The 22,702-nt window shown below is 36.9% G+C and overlaps 2 protein-coding genes across 3 annotated transcripts; both read right to left on the minus strand.

The window, feature by feature from the left end:
* Positions 1-1,213: 1,213 nt before the first annotated feature.
* LOC116120039 (transcription initiation factor TFIID subunit 12b-like) lies at positions 1,214-7,381 on the minus strand. Of its 2 annotated transcripts, none has more exons than XM_031405978.1 (9): positions 6,633-7,381; positions 5,132-5,350; positions 3,865-4,479; positions 3,681-3,755; positions 2,975-3,053; positions 2,644-2,708; positions 2,390-2,425; positions 2,053-2,302; positions 1,214-1,630 (listed from the first exon to the last, which is right to left on the minus strand). In XM_031405978.1, the coding sequence occupies exons 1-8, from the start codon at positions 7,218-7,220 to the stop codon at positions 2,120-2,122; spliced, it is 1,860 nt and encodes a 619-aa protein (XP_031261838.1). In that variant the 5' UTR covers positions 7,221-7,381; the 3' UTR covers positions 1,214-1,630; positions 2,053-2,119. The 2 variants fall into 2 exon arrangements, with proteins under 2 accessions (XP_031261838.1, XP_031261839.1); XM_031405979.1 differs by having other exon boundaries at positions 2,044-2,302.
* Positions 7,382-7,766: 385 nt separating this feature from the next.
* LOC116120025 lies at positions 7,767-19,317 on the minus strand. Its single transcript, XM_031405956.1, is given in 17 exon segments — positions 7,767-8,280; positions 8,697-8,735; positions 9,049-9,528; positions 9,682-9,740; positions 9,870-10,638; positions 10,947-11,267; positions 11,552-12,008; positions 12,372-12,775; positions 12,913-13,068; positions 13,520-13,801; positions 14,276-15,028; positions 15,144-15,728; positions 16,051-16,257; positions 17,504-17,566; positions 17,732-17,803; positions 17,879-18,278; positions 18,950-19,317. Coding segments are annotated over 17 exon segments (5,601 nt in total). The 3' UTR covers positions 7,767-8,094.
* Positions 19,318-22,702: the final 3,385 nt, after the last annotated feature.

Below are 22,702 nucleotides of genomic sequence, written 5' to 3' on the forward strand. Positions count from 1 at the left end.
AGACCCTACGAAGCAATGGATTCTACTAGTAGAAATTACACAACCAACAGGATCCCCTAGTTTTTCTCGGCAAAGGTGCAGATAAAATTTAGTGTGTAAACTGTAAACCAACAATTTTTGTCAACATGATTTTCCCAATCTCGTGTGTATGCTGTAGTGTTGTATTTTAATTTTTCATACATTTCATTGAATGAAATCATTATTCTTTCTATTGTAAATCCCACCTTACGAGTATATTTGATTTTGGAATGTTGTCCTTGCCATATTTTGGTTATATTCTCTGACCTTGATTAAGAAATTTCATCATCAAACTATAATTTGATTACCTTTATGTTCAGTGGCGTCTAATATGAGAATTATATTCTAATATGAGAATTATATTCTTACTTATTACGTATTTTATCATTTAATATGTAAATACAACATTATATTTAGATTTGGACTTTGGATTGTTGTTAAATACTTAAATTATGTTGAGATTATTGTTGAATTTGAACTTTGAATCATGTTGGATAGTAATTAAGTTGTTATTGTCCTATTAAAAAATAGAAATCTAAAAAATAAAAGTTTTTTAAAAATATGCTGACATCATTATAACATGTGATAATATCACCGATCCAACCGACGGTCCAACCGGTTAGACCGGTTGAACCGTGACCCAAGTAGCAGAACAGGTTGCCCTTCAGTCTGGCTTTTAAAACAATGGGTGTGGGTTAATTTGTTGAACAGAAATGGTGAGATTTGAGGAAAATTTATTGGTGTTTTGTGAAATTTTTTTAGGGATTGCGTTTTGATTGTTTCGTTTTAGGATTTTGTTATATATATATATATATATGGGCACCTGCAAGTACACCCGTCTCACCCGTTGGCAAAACGGGTCGGGCCAGGTACAGGTCCAATTTTCACGGGTTCACAAGACTTGACCTGTACCCTATATTATTTACTCGAGTATGGACCGACCCACAAGTCCAAACCCGTTTTGTCATGTCTAATATTAACCCTTACTATTATTACTCAACAATCGGGCTTGGGCATATGCACAAGGCCTCCTTCGACCTTCAATGAGCCTGAAAATTTTCATTGAACTTTGATGATCGCCACATCATAAAGTCTTAAATGAAACAAATATATCATTTTAAATGAAACCGACATATGGCATTCATCTGTTTAATAGATAAAAAAAGAATGCAAATTAAGAATCTGGTTTTCTGGGCAAAGCTAACAAATCCTGCACTATTAATTTGTAAACTAATATACAAAAGTATAAAAGTCTAAATCATGAAAAAAAAAAAAAAAAAAAGACAAATAAGATGTGTGAAGAGCCACCAGAACTTAATCTATAAACATAACAAGAGCGACCAGAACCAAAGCTTCATTTATGCTGGTTAAACTTAAATGAGCTTTGATGAACTGGGATGCAAACTCACCTTAACTTTGTGCCTATGACTATGAATAGAGAACTATATTTTGATTCACCAAAGCAAATAGACATAAATCAACAGCGTAAAATGAAAAATTAGAGGTAAACTTTCTGGGAATTTGTTCTTTCATACTACTACTTGCCGAGTTATTACAGCCCGTGCTTCAGCGATCCGACTATAGCTTTTGCTTTTGTTAATCTTGATTCAATCTGCAAAACGAAGTTAAAAAGAAAGTGTCTTTAGCATTAAGAAATCATGAATGTAAAATCAACATTTGCAAAATATAGACCGTAAACGAGGCATAATGTTCGCAAGAAGTCTACGATGAATGTAAATTAAACAACAGGGCTCTTATGATCAAACTAATAACCAGTCTCCCTCCCTCTTATTTTTAAGTTTCAAGACAATGGTGAATGCAATGGAGCGATCCAAGATTCTTAATGCTTCATGTGCAGCCAGAATTTTATTTAAATGTCTCATCTATGGCACTTCTTTCTTTAATAATATAAATCCCATCTATGAGACTGGCTACATCATCCGTCGAAAGAAACAATATATTATCAGTTACAAGTGGCAGCATATTATCAATTATAAGCAGCAAAAAGTTTACTTGCAAGCTTACAATGCTCACCAATGAGGTCCATGTGGCCATCACCATTCAGCCTGAAGACCAAATTACAATCGGGAACAAATATCCATCAATACCGTGTTATTTGCTGCAGCATTTGAGAACCAGCTGCTTGTGAAACAAACTGCTCAGAACTTGGTGAAGCTCTTATAAAGTTATTGACACCAACTTGGTTGCTGAAGCCTGGTCTCATCATCTCTCTAGTATTATTCACGTTGGTTTCAGGCTGCGAGGATTCCATCAATGTACGAATCTGACAGAATACAATTTGTAAAGGGAACATTTTCAGTGCCCCATAAGGTAAGGATATAGATTAAACAAATGAATTAATTCAACTTACCATATCAAGACGCTTTTTGTGGAGATCACTTGACAACTGCACCATTTAGAAAAAATCATCAAAAATTTATCAACCGGAATTATTGTTTATTTTAAACTAGGCAAGAACTTTTCTACCATTAAGTCCTTTATACCATGGAACCAATGTGATTACGAATCAAGGCAAGTAGAAGAGTGAGAAATAGAAAGAGAGAAAGAAATACTGAATCATCATGTTGCATATCAAGGTCTTCAATAAAGAAATAAAATGCTTACCGGTTTCCTCTGGTGTTTCTGCCCTTCACTTGAGAATCCAGGAACTGTCAAATCCCAATTCTTCTCTGCACATACATTCAGCGTAACAGATTCATTGAGAAATGAGTAAAACATTACACTTGCTGGCTGAATTTAGATTTCACCAAAACAATCTTCATTGAAACATCTTTGTTTCACTGCTTTATCATATCATAAACAATATAATCTATCCTAGATATCAACCAAACTGCTAACCAGTAAACCAGTGATCAAACATAAGAAACAAATAGCAATATGCATAATCAAACATCAGAAATCTTCTGGGGGAACAAATAATAGAGAAAGCACAAACCTAAATGTAGTAATACATCTTTGGACTCCAAAGTTGATGATTTCCGGTGCTTTGCCAGACTACAAGCAAATGAAGTAACCTGCAAAAAGTACATGAAAATAAGTTTCTTTCCTGAAGACAATACAACAATTCTGCTTTAGTGGTCTTTTTATTTTTTTATTTTTTATAATTAATTAATTTTTAGAAAGAAGTTGATAGCCAGTGAAGATTATCATGACGTAATATGGTACACAGTGTAGACTATTATGGCAACATGGTAACTTCATAACAGTTACTAGCAGAAATGTCAAGATCTAATAAACCAATGTCAGCAGGTTCCATTGAGGAAATCCAACGACACCATGCAATCTTCTAACACTGTAAGTGCCATTTAGATATGTTATTCTTGAAGCAGAAGAAGGGAATTTCAGCCGAAACTTTAAAGGACCTTTTAGGGCAGCTCAGATAATTATAGCTACCAAAACGGTGGTTTTTGGAAAATAATGAGATGTGGGACTAATAATTATACATGTAGGCTGCATTATGGCATCACAAATTTTGCTGACAGGGGATCAAAGTACAAAGCAAATTTTCTGACCAATGAAAAACAAAGTGTTTTTTTTTTGTGGGGGGGTGGGGTGTGTTGGTTGGGAAGATAGCACGCCACACGCACAGAAAGAGGAGCAAATAAACATAATAAAAGAGTTAGCTAGCTTAGCAGGCTCACAGAGTCAATAAAGTCATCTGCAATCTCCAAAAGAAGATCTTCGACATCTGGATCCAGTTTTCCCCGTGAATCAACCTGAGCAGCCAAAATTTGAAAAGATTTAATATATTTTACAAAAAAATTAAACAAAATTTCAAAATAAAACACTTATATAAACAGAACACTCAGTGAAAACGGAAAAAACCTGCGAAACAAGATCCTGTATCTTTCTCTTTCCAAGGAGCTGATTAGTTGCTTCTGTTCCTTGGCTTGAACTCCCCCCAGGTGTAGTTGTACCAGAGGCAGTTGCATCTGGTTGTGATCCTGTCAAGCTAAGAGATTTCTGGACTGCATGACCTGGAAGCCTTGGAGACTGCTGCTGCTGTTGGTGTTGCTGTTGATGCAAGGTTGGCTGCTGTTGTAGTTGTTGGTGTGTTTGTTGTAGTTGTTGCTGCTGCTGCTGCAGCTGTGACTGCGGCTGTGTATGTGTCTGCTGTTGAGCTTGATGCATCTGTGGATGCCCCATTTGTGGCTGCTGCTGCTGAACCAGCTGGGATAATTGCTGTGGGTTCAAGGCCAAAGAATTCTGGTGTAACTGCGAAGACGAAGCCAGTTGCTGCTGTAAGAGGACTTGTGGCTGCCTCTGATGTTGTTGGAGACGGAATGAAGGTGAGGCAGGGTTAGACATTGTCGGCATTTGCTTCAACCACTGTTGCGGCGACAAAGAGCTCTGCATCATACCCGGCTGTCCATTCTGAGCCAGGCCAGATAACTGAGGGTTCATAAATGCCAGAGATGAAGTCCTGGGTAAGTTTTGGACCTGAAGATTTTGAAAATAAATTGGACGTCAAATTCATGCACACAAATTACAAAGGGAAAATGAATTAAAAACCCACATAAAAACATTGCATAAGATTTCACTCCAGGAAAAATCTTCACGAAATGTGCCACTACTATGAAGGAACACCCAATGTGAAAATCTCAGAAGCAAAATACTGTCATATAGCTTATTTTATCTATAAAAAAGGAGGAACAAAATGCTCATGTCCCCGGGCAAGTTTTGTATCAGGTGGATAAATGCACCTGTTTCCAAACCAACTAAAAGGAAAAAACATAGCAAAGTCAATGGTTATTTTATTTCTCAATCTCTCACATAGGCCATGAATAATTACTAATCTTTCAATAGTTATCCATCCACTTGAAGGAGAAATGTTATATAAGCGTAACACAATATCAATAAGCTACTATGGTGCACAACACCATCTATCAACATGGAACCAATACATTTACCAATTAGGAAATATACTTATTAATTTGCATCCTTCCAGAAAACTAGAAAAAGACCACAAGGGAAGGAATTGAGTGATAGTGATAAGACAATAATTAAACAGAAAAAGGAAACAGAAAACGTAATCGTTTACCAAAATAACAGAAGGAAAACAGAGCACAGAAGCATTAGAAGGAAATTATACCTGAGGGGAGTTAAGAGCATTCTGTTGTGACAGTTGCTGCCGCATCTGCCCCTGATTCATTCGCTGTTGTGCATAAGCAAGGGCCCCACCAGCCCTCAATTGTGAGCCCAAATTAAGTGGCCCCATCATCCCCATTGCTTGCATTCCTTGCAAAGGCTGCCCAGGCGAATTACCAGGATGGAATTGGGATCCTTGCACTAATCCAGTTTTCTGCCTCGGCTACATCCAAAACCTCAATTTTTTCAGGAAAGGACAAGGAAGCCAGAATTTATAGATATTGGTCCAGCATAATATCTACCAATGAAAATTTCTCACTCTCCTATGCAAAATCAATCATGCAAATTATGAAGTTATCAACAAGAAGGTTACTACCATTATGAAAATTACTAACATAGAAAAAGTCTTAGATTCCCTAAAATTTAATTGCTAACGCAATCAGGTATATGATAGTTATCTTATCTTTCTGAACAAGGCAGTTCATTACGATATTCTAATTGTTACAGAAGATATGGCCGCAGATAGTCCATAATTAAGCAAAAGGGTGCACATATTAATCACCACATAAAATAACTTTAAATGCTCCTGTAACTTTTAAGTAAATTCAACTTTCATACGAAAGCGTAAACTTCATGTTGATAAACACCACAAACAAAGCTTCAATATTTCAACCCCTTTTCAGCATGTTCAAATTATACTTCACAAAATAATTTTACAATATATGGTTCCATCTCACCCAAGAAAGATCTTAACTTCTAAATCAACTGTGACCGCTGAAAAAAAAAGGCTCATAAAGTGCAGCATTGAAAAAAATAATATGTTCTCTACACCACTTCTTCACAGCTTCTAAGAAAAACCTAATCTCACTTGCAAAAGCAAACTAATTCTTCTAAAAAACATTGATATTATGGTCATTAGAGTGCAGAGCAATAACAAATCAACCACTACATAAAAGGTGACCCAAATAGCCCATTTAACTAAAACTACAGTCTCCCTATCACTCACAAAACACCAAACTAATGCAAATATCATTTCCAAAAGCAACAAAACTACTTCATTGAAACCAATGCAACAATCACTGATATCAAAGATAAAGCAAATAACCCTCACATATCCAATCATATATGATCATAACCACAACATAAACCAGGTTTCAAACATACAATCTAACATTAGCCACATAGTACAACTACACTCAGAACTACCTAGACATATCTCTTCATACAAACTTATCTGACACTACTGTATTACAGTGACATCGCATGTTCTAATTTGCTTAATAAGTATATACCATTTGAATTGCGACCGGAACCCACCAAAAAAGGGATAATCCATAACATCATTCTAATAACATACAACGCGTACCAGTTTTACAGAAAGTTCCTACTTTGCAAATATAGCATCCCAAATTCAAGTTAAAATAAAACACAAGATTCCATAATTTGTAAGTATAGCACACCAAATTCAAGTTAAAATAAAATACAAAATTTCATAAAATCAATACCGAAGCGAGCAATTGAGACTGTAAATTGAACTGGGCAGCGGATGCCCCAGTCAGCATGGGCAGGTGCCCCGTCTGCCCAATAAGGCCTGAGCGTGACAAATTAGAAGAACCTAGTTGAGGGTTTTGCTGGGTTTGCTGCTGATTCTGTTGATTGAAATTCACTTGACCGTACAAAGCTTGTTGCCTCAAGACGGTGTATGCAGAATGTTGTTGTTGCTGCTGCTGCTGTTGAATTTGATTCAGCCGTGAGATTGAGGAGGATCGATTCAAGGTTTGTGGGATTTGGTAATTCGACATGGCTGCAACGTTAACGTTCTGAACCATTTGTTGTTGTTGTTGGAGAATTTGTGGGTCAAGAGAAGGAGAGGAAGATTGGTTCTGTTGTTGTTGAGGTGTCGACGGGGTGGCGACGGGCTGAGAAGGAGGGCGGTGGAGTAAGGGCGCTGACGTGGCGGGGGTGGAGGGGGTTAAGGAGGAGGGAGTGGGGTCCAGCATAGGGTTTGGCGGGGATTGGAGGGGTTTGGGGGGAGAAGTTTGCATTGACGGGGTTGCTGGTGTTGGTGCTTGTGACGGTAAATTGTCTGCCATGGAGACCGTGGAGACGGTTGCGGTGGCAGTGACGGTGGCGGTAACGGTGGCGGTGGTGATGGGGGTTAGTTCATGACTTCATGGTGAAAGTTATTGGGTTTGTTTGCAGAGGATGAGAGAGTTTTGGAGAAGGTTGAAGAGAGAAGGGAGAAGACTGACAAGAGAAGATCTGGCGCGTACACGTGTAATCTAAGACTATAGCTGAGAAGTCAGTCATACTATGGCTCTTATTATACTTTTCTTTATTTTTAGAGTTCTTATTTGTTTTCGGAAGTGTTTTTGGAAAACACTTCTATTTTGTTAATAAATACTCAATAATATTTAAGATATTATTATAAATCTATAAATTTATCTTATATAGATAAGTAATATTGTTTTATTTGTTTTAACCAAATTGTCCCAGTTAGAACTAATCCTTGATAAAGACTACCGAGACAACCTACCATTACAATCTCTTACTTAAATCTTAAGAGTAGAGAATACGGACATAAGACCGTACACCTTAATCATACATCGTACACTTTAATCATACATCTTAACGCTCATCCAAATAATATTATTTTGTACCTTAAAAGTATACTTAATTAAATAATAAATAGATAATTATAACTTACGATAAAAAGTTTACACCAACAATCAAAAGAGTATGATACATGATACATCTTCAACATTGCAAATTTGATCATTAAAATGTACATTCTATATGATCTGCTGGACTGCTATGCGACTTACTGACTGGGAATGGTATTTTGCTGCTCATCGGAGACACCGAAATTATGAAACTTATTTACAGTAAGGATGTGCTCATGGGATTTGGTGCCATCTTTGAGTTTCTGAAGCAGCATCCGAGGAGGGTCTCGAGAATAGCATGAGTTTACAGTAAAGATGTGCTCATGGGATTGGCAAAGAAATGCTCGCGGTATAACATTGTCGAACTTCTGAAACTGCGTCCGAGGAGGGTCCCCAGAAGAGGAGGAGGGCCGGTGTGTGTAGTTTGATGCATCTTCCTCACGAGGAGGTGTTTATCCAAAACCATCAGCTCCAGCAATTTTTTACAGCTCTGCATAAAAATGGACATCTATAAATCAACACTTTGTTCAAAATTGCAGGTGGGAAGTGATTGAATCAACAAAACCCAAATTTCTTGACTTGTTCTAGTTCTATTTTTTCTGTTTTCGTTCTTTAACCAAATTGCTTGTTCCACCATATCTACCAGATCACATGTATTGCAGAGAAATACTACAATCTACAGGAATAGAAGGGTTTATATAATAAGTTAATTGGTAACTCCTGTTCAGTGAGGAAAATGGTTTCCTCAGACCCAGCTGTGCGCCAAAATGTTTTTATCGGATAGTAAGTATTAACATTTGTATAAGCAACAGGGCTGCTGATGTGAAAAACTCCGGCCTAACATGATTTCAGGATAAATGCATATTTCGATATTCAATTCTATAATTAAGATTACACAATATGTACCTGGGGGTTTAATACATCCATCCCGCGGATAATTTCATCCTGTAAAAAGAATGAGAAAACAAAAATGTAAGATATATTTCGTAACTCCCAATGAACAGACAAAATAGACGTCCACAAAGCTTCTGGCTCACAAAAAACTTGGATGCCTGCATATGACGCTCATCACCAGATTATATTCTTTTTAAGAAACAATGCAGCAACACGGATGATGCCAATTCCTCAATAAAAAAGGAAAAAAGGCCTAAACAGATATTCATAAACGGAAAACCAAACGGTGATAAAGAGTTTCAGAGGATAAGTTTAAAAAACCTAGAATGGGGAAGTAAATGAAAAGACACAGAAATGCTGGTACCTCTAATATCCCAGGATTTTGCATAACCATGCCCAGAACACGATGTAGAAGTCCATTGTAAACAATACTGTTGACAGTTCCATCTCCATTTACCCAGGGCAATATCGGCATACAAAATTCAGCAGAAGTGTATTTGTAGCTTTCACTCTGAATATACTCCCTAGACAAACCATCAACTTGAATACAGACTTCATGCACATTGTTAGTTTGAGTTTCATTTACGTGTTCAGCAAAATCTTCAGGAAGATTAAGAATGGTGACTTTGTGCATATCACCAACATTCATCTCCATTTTCCGCTGTGAATTAGCACCATCACTATCATGGTTTTCTGGCTGGACTAATTGGCTATTATTGGTCCTACTTGAGAACTTTGTCAATGATGGTGTGTTGAGATCTTGATGGAAACCAGCCATAGAGATCAAGAAATACTTGGAACGATATAATGCATCAACAACACGAACAGTGTCATAGCCATTGACCTGTAGAAAAATCATTAGTACATTAGAAGAAACTGTACAAACAGCCCCAACCCCAATCTTTCCCTAAGCATCTGTGTCAGCCTGCCAGTACACTGCTCAAGAAATGACAAATTGCACTTATAGTCTAAAATTGCTGATCCTTAGTGAACCTACCTTATATGCTCGTCCAAATGCTTGAAGCACATTGATGATACATTCAGGGATTTTTTCTCCTGGGAAGGACAATAAAGAGACAAAATTAATACAGTCGAACTTGTGCATAAATATCATCCTTCCTGAAATCTTAAAGCAAATGGCACATTTATGAACATCCCCATAAAAGAAAATTATGGTGCATGTACCTGGCATATCTATAACGTGGGAAACTTCCTTGATGCTCAACCCTTGGTCACCAGCCTTTTGAATAGCAGCATAAACAGTCTTAAAGACCTTAGGACTGAAGAAACTAACCAGTGTTTGGTCAGTTCTCGATAAATACTCAGCATAGGTTGCCATAGAGTCCCAAGGTGACTCACTAGAACCTCCTGCTATGGTAACAGCACTGCCAAAGTTGAGCATCTGCTTCACATGGTCAGACTGACAAGGACTACCAATATTTTTTTGATCCAAAAGATTGTTAAATTCAGCATTATCATGAAGTTCACTGCTGCAAGTTTCCACACCTTCAGACAACTCTACAGCATCGGCCATTAATATTCTTGTACGATGCACGGATACCATGATACCAGGAAAACCCTTTTCTCGGCGAGAAACAAGTTCACTTTCTGCGACAAATTTTAATTTCTTAGCCTTATCACCATCACAAAATTCATTTTCCTCATTCTTACGTTTCAAACATCTCAAGTCTTCTCCCTCTCCAATGCCTTCATCTGGCAACAAAGGAGAAATTGACAGTTCGCCAGAAGAAACTAAAGAAAGCAAATGAAAAATATCCCCACACTGTAAGTCTGCATTAAGATTAATCCCCCCTTCCATAAGATCCTTTCCTCTTTCATAAAGCCAACTAGAAAATTCTGTAGCTCTCTTTCCAGTATTAATTGGGAAGGGTGATTTAGAAAGATTTTGCAAGAACAGCTGAGAAAGTACAAAAGGACTGCCATTACCCCCAATCTATCATAAAGTGAAGAAAGCTCTGTGTTAGAAATTACTTTCATATCAATAAAATAGAAAATAGGGGACAGAAAGGCAGTTTAATAATTGGTCAAATGAACATACAGGAAGTGAGAAATAAGAGTCAAACAATAAGTATTATTGCTTAAGTGAGAAATAAGAGTCACACAATAAGTATTATTGCTTAAGTGTGAAATTTACAGATTATTATTGCTTCCTCATATTTTCGCAAAAGCCACAAGACTGACATAAATTATCATATCTGAAACTGAGTATACTACATAATCCATCAATAAAAACTCATTTACCATAAATTTCTTCTCCTTGAGGTAGCTAAAGGCTGCAAAAAGATCATGTTCTGAATAACGCCGTAGAGTTTCTGCCAGCAAATTTGGCAGTTCTGGTGCTGCTGAGGTGCTCAAGAAGACGAGCTTAAACAATTCTATGGCATTAGAAACAGCCAAAGATTCAACTTCTCTACTGATACTTATCCCTTCGGTCAAAAGCTTGAGAAACTTTTGATGAAGGAGATGACATTTGGTTCTTCGAGCAGCATCCTTATGTGGTCCCATACCAAGGTTCTGATCACTATAAGTGGCTGAAGAAACCAATCCAGATTCCTCAAGATTCTGCAAGTTAAATATTTACTATCAGCTTCTACAAGGAAGGTAACTGCAAGAATAGGAAACTTTTCTTTTGCAGATACAGTAATAATATACAAGCATGTCAAAAACCATTTCTTGTAAACCATATTTAACAAAGAAGTAGAAAAGAACATGGGCAAAAGGGAGAGAGTGTGTGACTTTTCCAACATAAAGATGAGAGCTCCTCTAGATCAATCCCTTGGTCAAAATTTTGACCATTGAACTCCAGATGCATCAATGATACAATACCAAAATGTGATTAATCTTACATTTAGATATTCCTCAGAAGCTGACCCAATTCTTTTAGATGTCTCCAACTTCGCTATCCGTTTCAATCGAAGGACATCACCAAGAGCTGCCTGAATATTCTTGTCATTAAAATCATCCCACTGTTTTTCCTCCAAAATAGTATCTTCAGTGTCTTCAACACCATCAGAGACATTCAGTTTATGACCTTTCCTGGACAAAACCTGCACAGGCACTCTGCTATCATTAATGTTTAGTTTCATATTTTGAGTTTTCTCCAGGTGCTTCACATATCGTTCACTAAGCAAATTACAGAGCTTCATGATAGCTTTTCTAAATTTTCCATTTCTTCTTAGAGAAGACATTCGTTTCTCACAGGCACCAGGAGACGCTGGAAGATTAGGAAGAGAAGCCCAATCCACACGGTGAACTTTTGACCCAAGAGTTGCACGACGTCTAACATATTGAATCACCAATTGCCTGATAGGAGAAACAATAAATTATGTGAAACAAAATAACTACAGAAAAATTTCATAAGGAAGAAACAAAAGATTACTTCTTTCCGTATCTTAAAAGAATGGCCTATGTATCCTCATCTAGACCGATAGACAATACGCCTAATGCAAAATGAAGGTAAACGTACAAAAAGTCTCCAGTCAGGTCGTTTTGCTAGATCATTTTATCACCACATTCATACACCTTCTTAACAGTGTTAAGAAGTCGTACTGCTAGACCAACATTTTCTAGCAAATAACCAAAATGCGTCCCACCTTATGGTCCCAGTTTCCCAAGCCCTTTCTATGTGATTCACTTACTGCTAGAAAGATAATTATTTTCCTTTACCTATCTGCTTCATCTGTCCATGAGAACCTTTTTTGATGTGATGGCTTCATCTCCGAAGACGTGTGCTGACTGTAAGATAAATGACTCTCTCCATCTTCATCTGGTCCTGGATCTTGTACATTTATCAAATGATCACCTTCTTCATGTCCTGGAAAATGATGGTCATGGTCTTCCACAAATTTGTTTGTAGTATCAAGTAATGTAGCAACCCCCTGGCTAGCCAACTGTCCAGTTGCAGCACCAACTCTTGTCCGCTTTAATGATCTTTCGTCTAAAGATCTCTTTCTTTTTTGTGATGATGAACATTTATTCTTTAGTGGCTGACACTCCTTCCCATTGGCACCAAAAGCACCCTGAAATCTGCTAAGACGTTGCTGTCGCTTATCAGAATGAACGCGCAGCACCTGCAAGTGGCATTCAAAGAGTCAAAATGTATCAGTTCAACCACAAAGAAAGAAAGAACACACCAAAAACATGGGAGATAATATTCAGGTAATTGATATATATATATAAAGATAAGAAAATTTAAAATCAATCTAACCTGCTCTAAAGTCAGATTAAGATCCTTGGCAATCTTCTCACACTCTTTGTATGAGATCTTTTCATTTACGTTGTCCCTCACCATACACTTAAGGAGCTCAGCACGCTGATCAGCTGTCATAACCCGAACTGAGGCCCATGACCGGTAATGAAAAACCTGTATTGGATCAAAACTTACTATAGCAAAGAGAAGAGCACAAATGAAAATATAATTAACACATTTTATGCCCATCAACCTCAGATCTTAAGATCTAGATAATAGCTGCATATAACCAATCACATCTACATTAACAAAATCTTAAGCTTGTATGTTATAGGGAAAATTACAAAATTAAACAAAACAAACTATCCGGTGTAGTTACCCAAAATTCAGCAAGGTACTTTTTGAAAATTATGTGTGTAGAATCATATATATAGCCAACATATTTTGTTCCCTCGTAAAAGTTGACAGAGGATTTCATAACTTGAACTGAAGTCCTAGAATAGGATTTCAGAGATAAGCTCTGCATAATTGAGGAGATCTAGACAACCCTTTCTAGTATATTTCTAAACCATCTCATCGTACAATATAATGATTACTCTTGTTTACAACAAGGCCAAGTGCATACCTCGTGAACAGCAGATCCAGGAAATGCATGTCTGGCAGCTCTTGGATCAGCAGCAGCATAACAATACTCTAAAGTTTGCCAATACTCATTAACAGCTTCTTTGGTTGACAGGAAAAAGTCATGTCGGATTCGTGGGCGAAGATCAAGAAGCATAACATTGGATGTTGCAGCTATTGATGGTGGTTCCTCTATATAAGGTTTAAGTTCCATTGAATGTGTCAAATTGGCATGCAAGAACTTGATTCCATCATCTGAATGACCATTATTTACCAGCCGAATCAACTATGTCATACAATCAGTTCAGTTGTTAGGCACAATAACATTGATCTATAACACAAGATAATATAAAAATTAATCGAAAATGATTATTAAGTCAATTGCCATCCTAGTTTTCAAAGATGAGATATTTGATTTCTACTTAATCCGATAGTAGAACATGTTCCAATATTTGATTTTATGTAAAGGTTTCTTCTTGCACTTGCTATCAAATATAATGTAAAAGCCCTAATATATTGTATGAGTTACATTATTTGTCTGAAAAATCTACACTGGCGCTCAAAATTCAGTGCAGTTTCTATGCCAAAAATTAGTCATTTGGATGAAAAGAAAAAAATGACGCTACTTTCATCTTACAGTAAATAAACTGTCTAACAAAGAAAACCTGGGTGAAACAGTTTAAATGGAAAAAATGCAGCATACCATTTGAAATGATAACTACACTAGAATAACAATTTATACATGACCAAGTAATAATACCTTCAACCTGCGCAGAATGTCAATGATCAATGATAGTCTCCCAGTTGCCCTAGTATCCATCAGACCCCTATACTCTTTGATAGAAAGATCAGAAAGGCACAAACCCTTCTTGCACTTCTCAATCAGATCATCAAATTTCTGAGTAGATCCTGCAACTTGTAAAAAAAGTTCAATTGGAATGTTCTTAATGGCTGCTTCTAGGGAAAACAAATTGCAAGAGCTGTGAGGAAGTTTTAAGTCAGTCACATGTTTCCCAGATGATAAAGTATCATCCCAACCAGGTTGTTTACTGAGAAAACTCCATAAATAGCTATGAAGAAGCTTCGCACGAACCATTTTTGCCAGTACGAACCCATTAGCACGCATAGCTTCATATTTAACTGCTTTGTCATCTGAATATATACGGCCGTGAGTTCTCTGGACGCCATCCAATACAGGAACTAATTCATTATTTTTTATCTTAGATAAGCCCCGACCACGAATTTGCATTTCAAAAGATCTCAGTCTATCATGGATTTCACTGAGTAGATCAGGAGCCAAACTTTGAACAGATGGGTGCAGAACCACCCGAGTGGTGCGGGTACGACCACAGTTTGTGACAGCAGGGACACTAATGTCTAAGCATTTGCAGTGTCCTTGCCGCTGAAGATTTAATAATATTCGTTCAATAGTCTTCCTATCAATTGTTGGGCCCTTGTCCTCGAGATTCATGAGCCACCTGTGCAGCTCGACTCTCAAAATAAACTTTTCGTCCTGAAAATGAACAATGGAGCAATGGTTGAGTATTAAAAGTATTAAGCAGGAGAAAGAAGAAACAAGTCTTTTTCCTGGTGTATGTGTTCAGTGTGGGGGGGATTATGTCGAATACCTGTAAGCGTTCAAGTATCCACTTCTCCCTTCGTAAACTATTAGGAGTCAAAGACGGTGATGGATTTGTAAGTGCTTTCCGCAAAGCAGGATGTTTTGTTTCTGATGGAGAAACATTAGTTTCTATTTCTGAACGCACTAAAACTAGTTCTCCCCCTGAAGCCGTGTCACTTGGGTCATGAACCAACTCTTGCTCAGGACAAGGAAGAATATGGTTAGTTTTATCATCTCAGAAGGAGCCAGAAGGAATTTCAGTATTGGTTTCAATGTCTTTTTCTTCTCCAGGATTAGCTAAATCACCTTTAGAAGTTGAATGGTTATACTCAAGAAATGTTTGATCTGGTCCATGAGAAGCATCATCTGGATGGCTAATATCAACATGAGAAACTTCATTTTCGCTATTATTTTTTTTCAATTTACTGTGAAATGCATTAAATGAGTTAGAATTAGAATTTCCAGGTGCCCAAACTCGATATGCTAAAGTTCTTTTATGGTTCTCTGGCTGCAAAGGCATTCCAAATCTTGAAAACATGCTACGAAGCCGAGCATAGTTCTTCTTCTTATCAAGTCCAAGCCTGTCACACACCTGCTCAAGCAATTACAAATATGCAAAAAAATATTTAAAATTAGGAAGCAGTACTAAAAACCAGGCATTTGCAAAAATACGTCAGACAACTTAATGCAAGAAAAATTATCCAACTCAAACGATACTACTGATGACTTGCTTCCTGATTTATGTTCAAACTAAAAGTCCTCATTGTTTGAAATTAAGAAATGAGAGCAATTTCACATTTTCTCTATTTTGGTGCAACTTTTTAAGGAAATTTCTAGAGATGAATCTGTAATATAAGCATACAACCTAAGAAGCAAGAACAGCATTAAGCAATGACAAGAATTAGGAAACACACCTCCATAACAGTCAATCCGTTAGATCCTTCAGCATCCACCATATCATAAATTTGTTGCTCAATGGGAAGCTCTACGAGTTGCTCATTGTTGGGAAATCTCCTTCCAAATTTCACTTCTTCTTTCTCAAAATTATCTCCACATCCAAGGTTGTTTGGCTCGAATTTTTTTGAGGAGAACTTTTTCAACAATCGTAGACAACGCACAACCTACCAAATCAGAGATATCACAAATAACAAACTAAAGACAAAGATATTGTCCACAAGCAGAAAAAGAACTTTTCTTTTTTCTTTTTCTTTATTTCTTTATTTATATATTTATTTTTATAAAAAACAAGAGAAATTGGATTAAATATGATTCTAAGGAGAAATATGGACTAGCAGACCACAATAAAAAAAAGAATCTTAAGGAGGACATCCCCCCATAGAGAGACAGCCCAAAAGAAAGCACTAAGACACATTATATAAGATGAAAACAAAGTATGCTAGACACAAGACTCTGCATTTCAACTAGCAACATGTGTATAAGAATATGACAACACGAAGGCGATAACCAAAAACATGAGAAAACTATCTACCTTACAGACAAAAAGCTGATAATACAAGATAATTTTGCTCAATCATAAACCAAAGGACATCATACCATCAGCAAAGCAAAGTGTTAGGAACCCCAAAACTCAACCAAAATTCCCCAATACACAAAAGAGCAAACACAACAAATCAAGCACAAAATCTGAATATACTCTGTAATTTGTATTACTAATCTGCATTATTAGAACAGCAAGATACCAAGAACATTAGGAACAGAATTGAAAGAAAAGCAGTAAAATAACGCTAGCTATTTGAGGTGCTAGGTCCCTCCCTACTAATTCCTTTACTAAAATATTCTCTACCCTTTACAAGTCATATACCTAGATATATATACCCAATTAACACCCTACCTCATTGCTACCACCACGTGGCTATGTGCTAACAAACTTCCCACAAACCTTACTAACTAATTACCCCCCTGTTTTCCTCTCCTGTAAACATGCGTGATGGGTGTTGGTGGTGTCCTACCACAAAGGAAGTGTGAGATATCTTCTAACCTCTTCCAAATGTAGTAGATAAAGTGTTACTCTCTCATGTGATTTTCACTAGTATCCAATAGTGCTTCTTAAAAGAAAAAGGAAATTTTGGGATATTTTGGATAACCAAAAATCATTGCTGCTCTTTGCTTGTTTGCAGTTATTGGCAAAGGACAGATGACCCCTTATAGAAAAAAAAGAGTGGTAAACTTTGAAATCAAAAAATTAGTCCCCAAGAACTAGAAACATCATTGGAAAGGATAAATGAACTAATTTTAAAGGCTAAAAAGTAAATACTAACTACAATTAAAATTTGTACTCAAGGAAAGAAAAAATTGCAACATTAATGAAAGCAAAAACATTGATAATCAATTAGATTTATTGCTCACCTTCTCATTCACTTTTGCATCAAACTCCTTAACAATGCCAGCATCGGTCAACCGCCTACATATCTGAGAGCACATTCCTCATTAAATATGACAATAAAATAATGAATTAAGTTCATCAAAACTCCACACATGAACATGACAAACGAAAAAAAAAAAAAAAAAAAAAAAACTTCTACTTATGTATTTTCCTCCAAAAAGAAACAAAAGGAAAGAAAGAAAGAACCTTACAGTTCTCCATGCCTTGTGTTTCGAAGGTCCAAAATAACCTAGGCCTTGTTTAATATCTGAGACAACAAGAACCTTCAATAAAAGAAATATCAGCATAAAGACACCAAAGAGAATAAAAAACCTAAATATCTTTCATACATAACTAACCTTGCCATTAGCTTCTTCAAGCTTATCACAGATATCTTTCATTGCAGGTACAAAATCCTTTATGTGCACATCCTCTTTAACACTTTCTCCAGGGAAACCATCTTTACCCACAGCATTTTCATTTCCATTCCCAAAATTATCCACAATTGGTCCTTCCTTGCTAATCTCAAATCTTTGTTGAGAACCCAATTGTTTTGCATACCGATACAAGTACATTAAATTGGTGGTCACGCATGAACTGTTTTTTGGCTCCCCTTCACTGCCAGGTTCCCTTGTCCTCACAACTGCTGGTTGCCTCACAATCAAGCCATTGCATTCAAGGTTCCTCACTATATAAAACAAGTTATTCCCTTCAATGCCAAATTCCTTGGCGAGTTGATTTTGTGTTAGTCCATTTGATCTGCAATTAATTTTAGGCGCCATCACAATCTGCATTTGCTAGTTTTGCTATCAGTTTACAGTTCTAATTTCAGTACCTTGATCAAACTTAATTAGCTCACCAAACATATTTTCTCATTCCAGTATAACAAATCCTACTTTTATTAATACAAAAAAGCACAGAGAATATAAGAACCAAAAATTCAAGAACCACCAGTTTTGAACCCAATAATTCTATCAACTTTCTTCTCACATTAATAAAAAGGTAACCAAAATGTTCATCTCCTGCTAATAAACTCATAATCAAATGAAACCATTAAAAATATTCAATTCAACAAACAAAAACCGATCAGTCAAACAACTACTTTTCCTCATCCAGTATGCAAATTCTTGTTAATTTCAATATTCCCAGATCCTATCACATTATTAGGCCGGGAAAAATATATGTATTTGATAATCATTAAAATTCATTTTTACAAAATTCTATATCAAATTAACAACAGCATATCGTTATCTAATACCATACAAAAATATTCCATAAATCAGATTTTCTAACATTCAACATCAAATTAACGGCAGAAACATAAATTGTAATTCAATTTTTCCGTACTAACAGGTAACTAGTAAACGGTAACATATTCTAATAATTTTAAATAAAATACAAATTCTAATTCATAACACAAGGGACCTAACCTGGCAACAGCTAGACGTTCAAGAGTGCGACGTTGAGGAGCGGAGAGGTTAGAATTAGCAGCCGACGTGTCATACAGTCCAACGAAATTGTCTCTAAGCTGCAAACTGGCAACGATCTTCACGCCTAGCTTCTCGGCGTCCTCGAGGAGCTGAATCGCGGCGTCATTCGGATCAAACGCGTCGTTTTGAGAGGAGAGGAACTGGAGTGAAGGGATTTTCAAGAGGTTGGAGTAAATGGAAGCTTTGAAAGAGGGAGTGAGAGAATTGTCATTGAGATTGCCGAGTTCGGTCCACAGCGAGGCCAACGAGAGGCCGGTTTGGCCTTGCACACAGATGGCTTCGAGAGCGGAGGAGATTATGGCGTCCATTGGAGAGCATTGGGGGACGAAACGGCGGCGTTTGCAAGCTGTCGACGTTCAATTTTGAACTGTTTGATTTTTTTCAGTAAAGCATTAATAATGGCGCATTATGCCTTGGACAATTTGTGCAATCACTCGAAGGAGATGCCTTTGTATGATATAGCAAGCTGCCTCCTGGGTGAATCTCTGATTGGGATAGTCTTGTGGCTCGGTTTCACAAACACTTCTACAGTACCCACAGGAGTGTAGGCGTGACAGAATTGACGGAAGCCAAGCAGCGTGAACACGAGTCTGTTGATAGCTTTTTGCTACATGGATAAATCTGGAACCTTAAATAATTCAGAATTGGAAGGAAGGGTTTAAATATGATTCGTAGAAGAACAGGTGGAAGTCTCGGAAAACATTGGTTTGGTTTTGGTCTGGTGTTCATGAGCCTATTTATGAATAAAAGCGGCCCATAATGGAATATTAGAGCCCGTTTGATAGAGGATTTTAATTAAGTTTTTTTTTTTTTTTAATTTTTTAAATAACGAATACAAAAGAAACAGTTAAAATATTTCCGAAAACAGTTGTTTAATTCAATATTTTTACCCATATTTCCAATCTTATTCCCCAAATATTGTTTGACACATTATTCCAGAAATATTAATGCATTTTTTATTACTTTTAGACCTTTTAATTTTATTAATTTCACTAAATACCCCTAGAAAAAAGTTTAAAAATTTGCAAAAACACCCCCACCCATCATACTTGCCAAATTCTGGCAACCACCATCGGTGGTAGCCGAAATCTGTCCCTATGGCTTACACCACGACCGGAATAGGCCGGTTATTCACCGATCTGGCCTTTTCCAGCCAGATCCACAGTGGATCTGGCCGGAAAAGGCCAGATCTGGCCGTCAGCGACAGCCAAAGAAGCCATCGTTGACCAAAAACGATGGCCATATCTTTGGCCATCGCTGACGGCCAAAGATGGACCTTTGCGGCCATCGACGGCCAAACGGCCAGATCCGTGGTGGATCTGGCTGGAAAAGGCCATATCGACGCGTTACGATACAGATTCGACTGGTTTGTGTCGTAACGCAGTTTTCCAGCCAGACTCCGACAGTGGTGACCGGAATCTGGCACTGCAGGTGGTGGGAGTATTTTTGTCATTTTATATATTAGGATGTTTAATTAAATTAGTAAACCTAAGGGTTTTTTTATAAATTTTTAAATTTTACCTTGTAATACTCCCCTATTCGACTATCCAATATAATTCCCAAAATCCTATCTAAAATAATGAACCAAAGGCTTTATGTACAATCCTAGAAATAAGTGTAGGATACTAGGATCATAAAAGTTAAAACAATTAAAGGTATTTTTAATAGCTTTCTATAATTTTTAATTTGAAAACGGTTTTTTAAATATCATATCTAACCTACATTCAAATATTAAAAATAGTAAGATACGACTAAAAAAATTGTATAGCATTTTAGTTTATAAAAATTACTTTGGATTATAAATCAAAAGGACCCTAAATGTTTCTACTTTTTATAAGGTTAACATAATTAAAAAAAAAAAAAAAATAGAGAGATATAAGAACAAATAAACCTTCAATTTGTGGGAATTTAGAAAAATTAAGTCCTCGTCTTAATTTTTTCATCCTTGATTATCCTTAAACCTTTAAATATCTCATGTCATGTCATGTATATATCTTTATCGCATAGCCATATTGATAACTAATGAAAGAAAAATTAGGGAATCATTTGTCACATCCCATATCATTAGCAAATAATTTTGAGATTCAATTTATAAAACTTGAGTAGACGTGTTTTAGAAAAAAAAATTGACCCTTTCTTGAAGCTTAAAAGCAAATTCATGTAGATCTAAACTGAAAATGAACAATATTTACTACATACAATGTCTTGTAACAAAATGCGAAATCTATGGTTAGACCTAGGGTGTGACATTTTGGCGGTCACGATTTCTAAAGTTTGGTAGGCACATACTCATTTCAAGCTAACCGGCAGCTACTCCTTAAAAAACCAGGAATCCACAAGGAAGGATAAGACATAAAATAAAATAAGGACCTAAACTAAAGTTGTTCGTTGGATGAGACCGGGAATTGAAAATTGTTTATCAAAAAGCGAGAGGAATTGACTAAACTGCTGTCAACCAGCTCTGAAGGTGATGAGTGGTTAAAAGTTATATATATTTCGTGATTTTTATGGATAGATTATAGGGAATTCATGACTTTAACGGATTATTTTTACCAATGTTTTAAAACCCTGCCTGGCTGGTTTAACCAGTTCAACTGGGACCCGGAAGCTTCAATGGGTCAGGTTTATTTTTTTCATATTCACCCAAAACCCTAGGATTTGGGAGGATGATCAGCGAACAATTGACGGTCAGGATGTTGAGACTTTTGAAGAGAAAGTGATGGTGAATGCAATGGTGGTGACAGAGTTTATTTATGGCAAGTAAATCGACCAGAAATCGAACAAAACTGGTAACAGCAACAACTAGCTTTTGCCGGCAATTGGCAAGGCTAACGAGGGTGGGGTGAGGTGGGTTTTGGTCGGGAGGAAGAGGGGAGTAATTTCTGGGTGATGGGGAGGGTTGTCGACACTAGCGTCGATGAGATCTAACTTGGAATGCCGATGCCGGTGTTGGTGAGATCTGGCCGAAATTGAACCTATTTCGGCCAGATCTTAGGTATATTTTAAAGGGAATTGGCTCAAGGGACGATTGAGGTTGCATCTGTGGTGTCGTCGGCACCAAATAGTCGCCAACCAATTTGTATTCGGGGTCTGTATTTGCTAATTTTAGAAGTTTTTGTCAATGGTCAAACCGGTTAAATCGATCAACCTGGGACCCAACAACTTTGTCAGGTTTCACCCTGGGTTGGGTTTTAAAACATTGAATTTTACACAAGTTTATTTATATATTTCTATTGTCAAGAATCACAAGTACCTATATGAGTTTTAGGTTTTTAGGTGGAAAAACGGATTTTCAAGAGGTTGGAATAAATCGAAGCTTTGAAAGAGGGAGTGAGAGAATTGTCATTGAGATTGCCGGGTTCATCCACAACGAGGCTAACGGGAGGCCAGTTTGGCATTGCACACATATGGCTTCGAGAGTGGAGGAGATTATGGTGTCCATTGGAGAGCATCGGGGGACGAAATGGCAACGTTTGCAAGCTATCGAAGTTTAGTTTTGAAATTTAATGGATTATTTTTATAAGAGTTTCTTTATATATTTCTATTATTAAGAATCACGGGTATGTGTATGAGTTTCAAAGTTTTTACGCGGAAAAATGGATTTTCAAGAGGTTGGAATAAATCATGCTTTGAAAAAGAGGGTGAGAGAATTGTCATTGAGATTGCCGAGTTTGGTTCACAACGAGGCCAATG

This window comes from Pistacia vera, unplaced genomic scaffold (assembly GCF_008641045.1).
Source record: "Pistacia vera cultivar Batoury unplaced genomic scaffold, PisVer_v2 Contig918, whole genome shotgun sequence".
Taxonomy (NCBI): Eukaryota; Viridiplantae; Streptophyta; class Magnoliopsida; order Sapindales; family Anacardiaceae; genus Pistacia; species Pistacia vera.

Bases quoted from the DNA above. Each gene is read 5' to 3' on its own strand.
- LOC116120039 (XM_031405978.1), bottom strand. From the start codon at position 7,220: ATGGCAGACAATTTACCGTCACAAGCACCAACACCAGCAACCCCGTCA. The intron at 4,480-5,131 runs GTATAATTTCCT...CAAAATCTTCAG, and splicing joins ATGCTCTTAACTCCCCTCAG to GTCCAAAACTTACCCAGGAC. The intron at 2,709-2,974 runs GTTTGTGCTTTC...ATGTATGTGCAG, and splicing joins AGATGTATTACTACATTTAG to AGAAGAATTGGGATTTGACA.